The following is a 12,093-nucleotide window of genomic DNA, read 5'->3' as shown; positions in this document are numbered from 1 at the left end:
TCATTTATAATATTAACATTTTTGTCAAACATTCATTTCATGATGTTCATAAAAATCTTATTTTTTTAGTTTTTATGATTACATTAATTAAAATATACTAATTTAAAAAATATAAATCAATTAGTTTTTATAATATTAGTTAATAACATATGTTTATTAATTAAATATATTCTCAACAGATAATATATATCTTTAAATATTTAATTTAATATCATTTATAAAAGTCTTTATTTGTCTAATATAAATTTTCAATTTTAGATGATTAACTTTTATTTTTAAAATTTAATATAACCTTATGATTGCACTTGTACAATCAAATAATACACTTGTAATTAGACTGTAATTACATTGTAACAAATAAACATATCATTATAATTATTAGATTGTGTAATTTCTAGATTAATAATTACTATCATAATAATTACACAAATTTTAATTACTAGATGGCTTTTCAAACGTACCCTTACTTTTGGGCCCAATCTTTCCCCTTTCTATGTAAACAGGCTAGAAAATCTGACCCGGTAAATATCGAAGCAAGAAACACTCCAAATACACTATTTGTACAGAAATGGCTTGTCACTCAAGTAAAAACAAGTAGAAAAAATCAATTCTCAGTCTGTTCTTATTTATCGCGGATTCTCAAAGCGGTGAAGAATCAGATCGAAGATGTTTCTCACTAGGTAAGCTGCATTTTTAGCCTTAATCTAGGGTTTGTTCTCAATACAGTTATGTTCCTTTTTTTATTTTCTTCAAATCGTTGAATGTCTTACTTTTCGGTGTTTTTGCCATTTGGGTCTTTGAAGAACTGAGTATGATAGAGGTGTCAACACTTTCTCACCTGAAGGAAGGTTGTTTCAAGTTGAATATGCTATTGAAGCCATTAAGGTAATTTTATAGCTGGATTTATCATCTGCCTGTAAATGGATTTTTATGATTTAAATGGTTTATTTAGGTTAATGTTTTTGTTGTTTTTGTGGGTTTTTAAAGTTGGGTTCAACGGCGATTGGGATAAAGACCAAGGAAGGCGTTGTTCTTGCTGTTGAAAAGCGAATTACTTCTCCACTTCTGGTTTGTGCTATTCGTTTTCCTTAAATTTGAATTTCTGCTTTGTGGTTGTTGTTATGGTAACTGGGATATATCTGTAGTGGATTTGATGGCACAACAAATCATTGTGTTATGAACTTTTTAGACCTTCATGGAGTACACCGGGGTTGATATCAAACAATTTGCTAAAGGCAAGGGTGAACTGACCAAATATGTAATGGAGGGATAAATTGAACAATTTTGGATAGTAACAACAACAATAATATATTCAGTGAAATCCCACAAGTGGTGTACACAAACTTTTTCCATCTTCTTTTTTGATAAGTACATTTAGAGTATTTTGAAAATTAAGGATTATAGGAGCTCTTTGTTGTGACGTGAAGTAATATATGTTTAGGATCGTGTTTGTTGTGAGAATTTTTCCTGTTGCTGCACATGTCTCTCTGTGTGAGAAGCTAATGCATGATAACTTATATCTCTTCGGATTGATCAATTGCAATGAATGAATGTGTATGCAAATTTGCAAATAAAGAATTCATCTATTTGGAGAGAATATCATGTTGGCTTGAATTTGAGTTGAAGTTGTTATACACAGTTGGTGCGTTTATCATCCATGTGCCTGTTTTCTCTCTGTTATTATCTTTACCATTACTAATATGGGAGATAGAGAGGCCAAAGCCTTCTTTTGGTTGAGAAGGATGTCAGCCTGTAGGTCTAAACTTGAATTCTCTACTTTCTTGTGACACTATACCCTTTAAAGAACTAGACGACACTATCTAGTGCTAGGTACAGTGTTAAGAAGTACTTTAAACATACTAATAGCTATAAAAAAAGGTGTGTCAAGAAAAGGCTGAGCTATTTTTGGATCAGGAGTTCTTAAATTAAAGAGCTACTTTTCCGTTTGTTTCCTCTTGCACTTCTTTATGGCTTACTTGGTTATGACTTTTTGTGAGTAAATTGCTGGATCCTAAATAGGATAAATACTTTTTCTTTAAATATAAGAAACACTTTTTATTTTGCTAATCTCTCAGTTTATCTGTATTTTTATCATTCGTGACTCAGATTTAATATTCTTGATCTTGCAGGAGCCAAGCAGTGTGGAGAAAATTATGGAAATTGATGAGCATATTGGATGTGCAATGAGTGGATTGATAGCTGATGCAAGGACTCTCGTTGAACATGCACGAGTTGAAACTCAGGTATTTAGAGCCAAGGATTCAACTTCAAATCATACTATGCATGTGAATATTCACTGACTAAGCCTGCTTGTCTATTCCCCCCCTTTTCAATAGAACCACAGATTCTCTTATGGTGAGCCCATGACTGTTGAGTCCACAACACAAGCTCTGTGTGATTTGGCCCTGCGATTTGGTGAGGGTGATGAAGAGTCTATGGTAAGCACCCTTTCTTTGACTTGGCAGTTTTGCTATGCTACTTGGGCACAAGCATCCTTCAAGCAAAAAACATTCAAAATCTCAATTCATTACTATCTAATTTTGACAAAACCATGTGTGATTAAAATATTTTGTTATTCCTGTTTATTTTGATTAAAATCTGAGGAGCTTAAATAAAGTTGGGCCATTAGATTTTCTTGTTTGTGTTGCTGCTTGAGTGGGGAAAAATTGTACTTCATTGACTGAATTGAGCTGTTTCATTTTATGTGGCTGGTAATTTCATTTGTTGATTACTTTGCTTCCTCATCTACCTGTCTCACTTTGAAACTGTGTATGTGACAACTCCTGAATGTGAATACTGTTGGTTTTGCAAATCATAAATTGACACAAAAGTTTAATAATATCCCAAAGGTTGTTAACTATTGCTCCTCTCTTTCTATGTTTGTGTGGGGTCTCAATATGTTATGTACGTCAAATTCCTTAGACCATTATATATGTAAGCCCTTAGTATAGTATTAATAGAACTAGAGGCCGACTGATTGATCTAGTCTGAGCTGGCATTTGCTTTTCTGGTAGACTAATGTTTACTATAGAGGCTCTTTGGTGTATTTCCTCTAATAATATAGTTCGCTCTGAAAACATAGCGTCTTGAAAGATCTTCTTGTGATCATTTTAGTGTGTATAGATTATCTATATATGTGTGTGTATTACGTATTGCGGATATACTTGGTCAAATCTTTACATTGCAAGAGAAGCATGTTAGTTCTCTTGTTAAAGAAAAAGTACAAGGAATGTGATATCTGAAAAAAACTTGCTGCTTTATGACATACAACTATGAATCTGAGTGGACGTCCTGGTTAATAATTGTTGATTTCTGTGTGGATCTGGCTCATTGCATAGAAGATTTTGTTATGCTAACCTAGTGTCTGCTTTTTCGTTTTTCTTCTCTTGAAAAATCTTTTAAACAGTAATGATGTGAGCTAATATCTAAATCCTGTTAAAGGATCCAACACGCTATCTAGAATTACATTGACTCAACTCATCAACATGAAGGGATTGATGTTCCTTGTTTTTCCTATTTCAACTAGTGGAAGATTCAAGTCTCCCACCTAAATGCATTATCTTTGATTTCTTGCAGTCCAGACCTTTTGGAGTATCACTTCTCATTGCTGGTCATGATGAGAATGGTCCTAGCTTGTAAGTATTTGCTTCCCACGAGATTGTTGGAAAATATGGTATTATACTCTATAGTTTCTTCTCTGTTTGTGTTTGATCATATCCGGTGTAACTGCATGCAATCATCTATTAGTTTGTTCATCTTGTTCTGACTATTGTTTTTGATTGTTAACATGTTCTTAATTTTCTTTAGAATGGCGAACAAATATATAACTTTTTGTTTCTCCTTTACCTTCGATTTTGAGGAACATGACCATGAAAATTGGGTCCGCCAGTTTAATAACCAAAGACAATTAAGCCTCCTACTTATGACCTTATATCCCGTGCTTCTCAAGTTTGAAAAAATGTTCCAAGTTGTTCCATTGCTTCATCTTCACAGAGTCTATATTCCACTTAGTTTCATGTGTTCAATTCAGTTCATTCATTTTTTCTTCGTACAACAACCATACCCAGTGTGATGAAGTCTGGGGAGGATGGAGTGTACGCAAACCTTATTCTTATCTTTGTAGGGTATAGAGGCTATTTCCAATAGACCCTCGGCTCAAGAAAAATGTTTTTTAAAACATGTTTGAAAAATAGAGTAGAAAAGAGCTATGATGGAAATATAGACCTCTATCACTATTCCTTAGGAGTAGGTAATCCATTTGAGTCTTTTCCACGGTACCATGAAAGATGACCAAGTGCTCCTCATTCTGGAAACTCGAGTTAGCTATCACGAAATCAAAAGACCTCGCAAAATCCTAGAGTGTTACTCCTTTGTTTCTACCCCAAAAACCAAGATCGCCTGCACATCATCGTAGCCCCTTGAAGTTGTCTCGGTGTAGCCATTGAATTGTCCTCCTGAGAATATCTTCTCAGTGTGAGGGATATCTTGTATTATCTCGTCCAAATCCTCGCAAAAGTGCTTTTTGACCCATTGTTCCAGTCCACTTCTGGTACATAGGCACCAATTATGTTAAAAGTAAGCCCACCAACAACTAGCTTATTAACCATCATCCTGTCAACCCTCCTTACCTCTACCACTTGCTCCCGATGTTCCCCCATCTCCTAATGCCTATTCCATTCCTACTTCTCGAGACTCCTGAGTACCACAATTTATACCCATCTATATCCCTTGCCTTATTTCTCCTTTAAACAACTGAAATGATATATTGTGCTTGTCCTTAACGGTAGTGATTTCTTTGTAACATGACTGCTTCTTCTTCATGGTTTGTGCATTAGCAAATTCCCATGTATTTTCTGCTGATAAAAGGGTTTGTTGCCTGCTAGTTCAACCCTTACCAACATGGAATAACTTTCTGTTGACATGTTGCGCTACAGTTTCTATCCCAGTAATTCTTGCCATTCATCAAATCTGAATACAAGATTATGAATCATGCTTCCTCTTTTTCTCTTTTCTTTCCTTTTTCCATTTAACTTCCTTGAATAATTAGCTTTATGTATGTGTGCGCGAACATGCACACATGTCAGTAGGTCTTAATTCTTAATTTTCATTTAGTGAACCTGACTTGTTTTTAAAAAAAGGAAAAAAAGAAAGATTCACTTGGGTGTGACGTTTCCCTCTTCTTTCCCTTTTGTCAATATGCTCGCATTTAATATTGCTTAATTAGTTAGTCAGCTGCATATTCTGTTAGCAACTTCCTCACAACTTGTAATGAGCTTGTGTTACTCTACCCATGGATGAGACTTGCCTTATTTATATATATATTTCATGGGAAACACAAGACTGAGAACCGAAACCAGCAAATAATGATGATACTAAAATTGTGGTAATGCTAGAAGTAGGTACATAATTCTCATATTATGGTACAACCTTCTAACATGAAAATTGTAACTGTTACATTTATTTTATTTCCAGAATTAAGTGGGCTACCGTATATTGTACATATACTTTGAAGGAAACATAGTTCTGAGCTAGTCGGCTGTGCTATTTAATATTATGGTATAACCTTCTAACATAGAATTGTAACCGTTACATTTATGTTATTTTAAGAATTAATGAGCTACTACTGTCACGGGCTAATTTCTACAGCACGTGGGACAACCTAAACAGCGTGCACGGCTTGCCTAAGTTCAGTCCTGATCAACAAGAAAGCACACCAAGTGTTGGAACAAAACGTCCACACAAACAGCCACAAACTAGAAATAAAGAGAGGGAGAAGCTTTGGGAGGCAAGGGCCAATTTTCTGATATTTTATTTCAAGATTAGCTACAATATGTGCTGCCCAAAGGGCTTATATAGATACAGAAATAAAACAAGGGCTGGTAGCCCAATAATTCACTCTACTATGGCTGTCCATACAAGCAACAATAAAATATTAAAAAGCTGTCAGGCCTGCTCACAGTCCCCAAGGTTGCAGGCTGCATGCTGGCACAGCTTCACAAGCTGCCTGGACCACCAAGCTGCTGCTGCGATCCAGTGTAGCTGTCCAGGTTATTCACCAGATCAGCCTTTGTCATACCAATACCACTATCAATGATAGTGAGAGAATTGTTGGTCTTGTCTGGGATAATATGGATGAAGAGCTCTGGTTGAGCATCAAGCTTGCTCTTGTCAGTTAAACTCTCAAAACGGATCTTGTCCAGAGCATCGGACGAATTGCTGATGAGTTCACGGAGAAAGATCTCCTTGTTGCTGTAGAAAGTGTTGATAATAAGACTGAGAAGCTGATTGATCTCAGCCTGGAAAGCAAACGTCTTTGTGTCCGCCATTTTTTGTAGATCTAAGAACTGTTTCTACTACGAAGAAAAATATCAAGCGAAGTGAAACACAAAGGGACTCAAAAGCCAGAGGAAGCAACTTGGGAGAAGTATGAGGACTTGTGGCAGTTCCGCCGCAAGGTCCAAGAATACTTGCTATGTTGTGGCGTCGGGGTCGTCGCCAACTCAGGTGGGGGAACGTGTACCGCCCCGCACGCAGCTACACTGGATCGCAGCAGCAGCTTGGTGGTCCAGGCAGCTTGTGAAGCTGTGCCAGCATGCAGCCTGCAACCTTGGGAACTGTGAGCAGGCTTGACAGCTTTTTAATATTTTATTGTTGTTTGTATAGACAGCCATAGTAGAGTGAATTATTGGGCTACCAGCCCTTGTTTTATTTCTGTATCTATATAAGCCCTTTGGGCAGCACATATTGTAGCTAATCTTGAAATAAAATATCAGAAAATTGGCCCTTGCCTCCCAAAGCTTCTCCCTCTCTTTATTTCTAGTTTGTGGCTGTTTGTGTGGACGTTTTGTTCCAGCACTTGGTGTGCTTTCTTGTTGATCAGGACTGAACTTAGGCAAGCCGTGCACGCTGTTTAGGTTGTCCCACGTGCTGTAGAAATTAGCCCGTGACAACTACTGTATATTGTACATATACTTTGAAGGAAACATAGTCGTACTGAGCTAGTCTGCTGTGCAACCATTAGTTTAAATCCTAATTGCTGTTATCCTTTAACTTCATCCTAGTGGCCATCTGGTACTCTGTTGCAACTAACGACAATTGGCCTTTTGATATGCAGATACTATACTGATCCTTCTGGCACATTCTGGCAATGCAACGCAAAAGCAATTGGTTCAGGTTCAGAAGGCGCTGACAGCTCTTTGCAGGAGCAATTCAACAAGGTATATAAGTTAGATTTATTTTCTAGTTAAACTGTCATATATCTGTACATTGCCTATTCTTAATGGGATTTAGATATTTTTATGATCTTGACCACTTCTAATCCCAAACCTCCACCCCCTCCTCCGGAAAAAGAAGAGATTTAAGTCGATGAAAGTCTACTGTGTAGAGTAGTAGATCAGCTATTTCTGGACCCAAGTAATTGGTATAATATGGTTTTGTAAGCTGATCTAAAGTGAATTATTTGCTATTCTGCAGGACCTTTCCCTTAAGGAGGCTGAAACGATAGCACTGTCAATTCTGAAGCAAGTGATGGAAGAAAAGGTAATCTCAATGACGCTGCATCCTCAGTATCATTTATATGCTCTACTTCTGCTATTGATTGAAAATCACATGTCATTCGATTCCAGGTGACTCCCAATAACGTTGATATTGCGAGGGTATCACCAACCTATCACCTCTACTCCCCTTCTGAGGTGGAAGATGTTATCAGCCGCCTTTAAGAAGAAAACGCTCTTGTTATGCGTGTACCCAATTCTCTGTCATGGGCAATGTTTGCTTTCAGTTCTAGAATTTGTGAATTGTTTTGCCCCTTCAGGCACGATACATTGTTAGCTTTGAGTTACATTTCCCTTCAAGGACAAAGCTCAAACCCTTTATGTTGCTTGACAAAATTATGTACAACGGGATAGATTATTTGGCGACGAGGCTTAAGATTGCAGAAAAAACTACGTTTTAAAGTTATTTTGTTTCGTGCAGGACGCGGTGGAGTCTTTATTTAGAAATATGGTTGTGCCTAGAGAAAATGTTTCATGTGTTGGAAAAAATGTTTTTACATTTTGAAGCATTTAATTTTTCACAAATGTTGGATCTTTTTGGAAAGAACATCGAAGATCATTTTCTTGAAAGTGCATTTGGATCCAGCTTTATCCAACAAAATAATAATTTCAAGTGAATTGGTGTGCCTCTTTAGTGAGAGACTTCCATAGTTCCATTATACTAGCATTTTATTCCTACTTGTATGAGTGTTTATGGTTAAGTGTTTGAGCTGGGTTTTTACTTTAAGATAATTCGTATCATTTGCTAAAAGTAAAAATAAAATAGAATTGTTTCTTTCGATTTCAGCCTTTTGGGGTTCTTTTTTTGTCACAGGAAATACAAATTTAATCATCATCATTAGATATATAAGAGAGTTAAATGTCAAGTCTTTACGTTTTTTTGGGACTCACAATTAAAAGGGACAAAAATGAGTTTGTCAATTAAGTGAGAGTCCTTCAAAGTTTTAAAAATTAGGTAAAGTGAAAATAAATAATTAATATTAATGAGGTTTGATTGTTTCAGTCAGCAACTTTTGTAGTTGTCCGGACAACTACAAAAATTATTTGAAGAAATCGCTGACAAATAAAAAAATCGTCCCAATAACTGCTTATATTGTTCGGTAACTAATTATTTATTGAGATAACTAGTGCAATTGTGAAATAACTTCTGTAGTTGGAAGAAATAATTGGACAATTAAAGAAGTTAGTTCCAACAACTACTTTAGCTGTTCGACAAGATTCATCAAATTATAGGGAAAAAAAATCTTTTCTTTCCATTCAAATTATTACACCAAATTCATTAAAAAATAATAATCCCAATAACAAACAAAAACAAAAAAAAAATACAATAGGTGGAAGAGGAATAAAGTGTCATAGAAAAATTTAAAGGCATAATACATATTTTATATCCTCCAACTTTAGGTGTTCACAAGTAGGACTTAAATTTGTATAAAATTGAACAAGTAGATACATATGTCTTACATGAAATAGTACATGTAGAACGTCATATAGGACACAAAATTGCCGTGTAGGATGTCATGTAGGACGAATCTGTCTTGTTCAAGTTTTGAATAGTTAAAGTGCCTATTTGTGTACTAGTAAAGTTAGAGGTCATAGTTGTCCGCTGAAGCTAAGTTAAGGATCATATTTATATATTATGTAAAATTTAATTGAGTTTCACTTGTCACTTTCATTTAATTAAAGACTTATAGGCATTTTGAGCTCGTCACTTTTATTTAATTGAAGACTTAAAGTTTATTTAAGCTCCTTTTTTTTAGATTTTTTTGTTTGTGCGCTCTTTTATTATCAGGTAACCATAAGATAAAGCTACTTTCATTATAGAATAGGATATCTAGAATTTTCGAGATTTTGGGCATGATAGGAATAGAAAATTTGAGGAGGTTAAAGAGGTTATTTGTAACATGAGAAGGGAGGGGGATTGAGTCGAGATTTTTGTGGAATTTTGAAAAAATGCAGATATGGAGTAACTAACTGGTTGTTTAACGTCGTCTTTAGGATATTAAAAATGTCCAAAAATTGGAGGTGATGTAGAATGATTTTGTTGTACAAGAACAAATGTGATATTCAAAATTGCAATAACTATAAGAGTATCAAACCGCTAAGCCACACAATAAAAGTTTGATAAAGGATAGATGAGATGAGATGAGATGAGGATGAGGAGGAATGTATCTATCACCAGAAACCAATTTTATTTCATGTCGGGCATTCGACTATAAATTGATGAAGCAATATAGATAGAGGAAGATGGACATACATATGGTTCATTGACTTAAAAAAAACTTACAACAAAGTTTCAGCGGGGGGAGGAGGGGAGGATTTCTATGGAGATGTTTTGGAGGCCAAAGGTGTACGTGTAGATTATATTAGGATAGATATGATGGAGCCAAACCTGAATGAAGATAGTTGGAGAAGATTCAACAGTCATGATGGAGTTACCTTAGGGATCAATTCTCAACCCGTTTCTAATTATCTTGGTGATAGATGAACTGACACAACATATCTAAGGAGAGGTTCCATGATGTATGCTATTTTCAGATGACATAATTTTGATTGACGAGACTCATGACAGAGTTAATGATAGGTTGAAGGTTTGGAAACAGACCTTGGAGTCTATATGTTCAGATTGAGCAAAACTAATACACAATACATGGAATGCAAGTTTAGTGACGTAACTCAGACGATAGATGTGGAAGCACTATTAAGAAAAGACCAAAATGCGACGGATAATACAACGTTGTCTGTCATTTTTTTTAAAAAAAAATAATTAAAAGGGACGAACAGAGACACGTAATCCGTCGCTTATTTTGGCGGATTTTTGCACCAAAAATAAATCTTATTTATATATAATTATTTATATATTTTTATAAAAAAATAATTATTTATAAAATAAATATTACGAGTCCGTTCGTCGTAAATTAATAATTTTAATTTATTAATTTTTTTAAAAAAGAGCGACGGACTGTGTCTCTTAGTCCGTCGCTTTTGATCAATTTAATTTGGTCAACCATTTCAAATTAGCGACGGATGGCGTTGCTTAGTCCGTTGTTTTTTTGGTCAAAGTCTAGTCAAATATTTTTTAAAAAGCGACGGACTGAACGACGCAGTCCGTCGCTTCTTTTAAAATATATGAATGTATATGACGGGATTTCTCTCATTTTCCTGTTCTCTTTCTCTCTCTTCTCTCATCTCCCTCCCCCTCCCCCTCCCCCTCCCCCAACCACCCTGCCTCCGGCCAACTTTCTCACGCCGGTGCAACTTTGCCGTCAAGATCCCCACCCTGGCGCCGTCTTTTTCCAGTACTCCGGCAGTCTCTCTCTTCCTCTCTCATTATTAAGGTTAGTTAGGGTTTTTAATTTTTTTTGTAATTTATGAATTTTTTAATTTGTTAGTTAGTTTATTTCATTTAGTTTGTTTAATTTATGCTTTTAAAATAGTTAATTTGTATATTGTGAATTGGTGAATGAGGTTATAGTTTTGATTTTAGGGCTTTACTTTGAATTGAATTTTTTTGAATTAGATTATGAATTGAGTATTTTAGTTTGTTGTATTTTATTTATATATTGGATTGTAAAATTAGTGAATGTAGTTATAGTTTTGATTTTAGGGCTTAAGTTAGATTTGAGGTAGTTGAATTATATTGTAAATTGGATAGTAATTTGTGATTTGTTAGTTAGTTAATTAGTTTATTCCATTTAGTTTGTTGTAGTTTATTTGTATATTGGATTGTAAAATTAGTGAATGTTGTTATAGATTTGATTTTAGGCTTTAAGTTAGATTTGAGATTTTTGAATTAGATTATAAATTGGATCGTAATTTGTGATTTGTTAGTTAATTAGTTTATTCCATTTAGTTTATTGTAGTTTGTTTGTATATTGGATTGTAACTTAGGAAGTTTTGAAGTTTGAAACTTAGAGAAAAATATTGGAACTTAGAGGCTTGAATTTTTAGGACTTTAGAACTTATATTTAGAATAATTTTGATACTTGAATTTTACGATACTTAAATTTAGAACTTGAATTTCGAACTTGAACTTAGAACTTTGAACTTGAATTTTTTGTTAACTTTAGAAATGTTGTTGAATTCTATTCCTTTTGAACTAATAATAAGCTAATTAGAGTTAGATATTCAAAGTCATGAAGTTGAACTTTAAGACTTTTGAAGTTAAACTTAGATACTAATTTTGAACTTTAATTTAGGTTTGTATAATTTTTGAACTTTTTAGGCTTTAGAACTAATTAGAATAACTTAGATACTTGAATATAGGAAGTTTTGAAGTTTGACACTAGTAAAATATTAGAAATTGAATACTTGAATTATAGGAGTTCAATTTAGAACTTATAATTAGAATAACTTAGATACTAATTTTGTACTTTAGGTTTGTATAATTTTTGAAATCTTTAGACTTTAGAACTAATTAAGCTAATTAGAGTTAAATATTCAAAGTTATGAATTTGAACATTAGGACTTTTGAAGTTAAACTTAGAATTTTTTTAGGTTTGTATAAATTTTGAAATCTTTAGACTTTAGAACTAATTTGAAT

General features: G+C 34.3%; 1 protein-coding gene across 1 annotated transcript; it reads left to right on the top strand.

Annotated features, from left to right (window-relative positions):
* The first annotated feature begins 519 nt into the window (after nucleotides 1–519).
* Nucleotides 520–7,959, top strand: LOC129889022 (proteasome subunit alpha type-5-like). Its single transcript, XM_055964118.1, has 9 exons — nucleotides 520–680; nucleotides 804–885; nucleotides 988–1,068; nucleotides 2,130–2,243; nucleotides 2,337–2,438; nucleotides 3,577–3,635; nucleotides 7,115–7,217; nucleotides 7,474–7,539; nucleotides 7,626–7,959. The coding sequence occupies exons 1-9, from the start codon at nucleotides 667–669 to the stop codon at nucleotides 7,716–7,718; spliced, it is 714 nt and encodes a 237-aa protein (XP_055820093.1). The 5' UTR covers nucleotides 520–666; the 3' UTR covers nucleotides 7,719–7,959.
* The last annotated feature ends 4,134 nt before the right edge of the window (nucleotides 7,960–12,093 follow it).

The sequence above is a fragment of the Solanum dulcamara genome, chromosome 5, assembly GCF_947179165.1.
Source record: "Solanum dulcamara chromosome 5, daSolDulc1.2, whole genome shotgun sequence".
NCBI lineage: Eukaryota > Viridiplantae > Streptophyta > Magnoliopsida > Solanales > Solanaceae > Solanum > Solanum dulcamara.
The sequence above is the reverse complement of the archived record's forward strand: the minus strand, read 5'-3'. Positions and strand labels throughout refer to the sequence as shown.

What these genes read in the sequence shown, in the direction of transcription:
- LOC129889022 (XM_055964118.1), top strand. An exon ending in ATGCTATTGAAGCCATTAAG is followed by an intron (nt 886 to 987) that starts GTAATTTTATAG and finishes GGGTTTTTAAAG; the next exon opens with TTGGGTTCAACGGCGATTGG. An exon ending in AGCAAGTGATGGAAGAAAAG is followed by an intron (nt 7,540 to 7,625) that starts GTAATCTCAATG and finishes ATTCGATTCCAG; the next exon opens with GTGACTCCCAATAACGTTGA.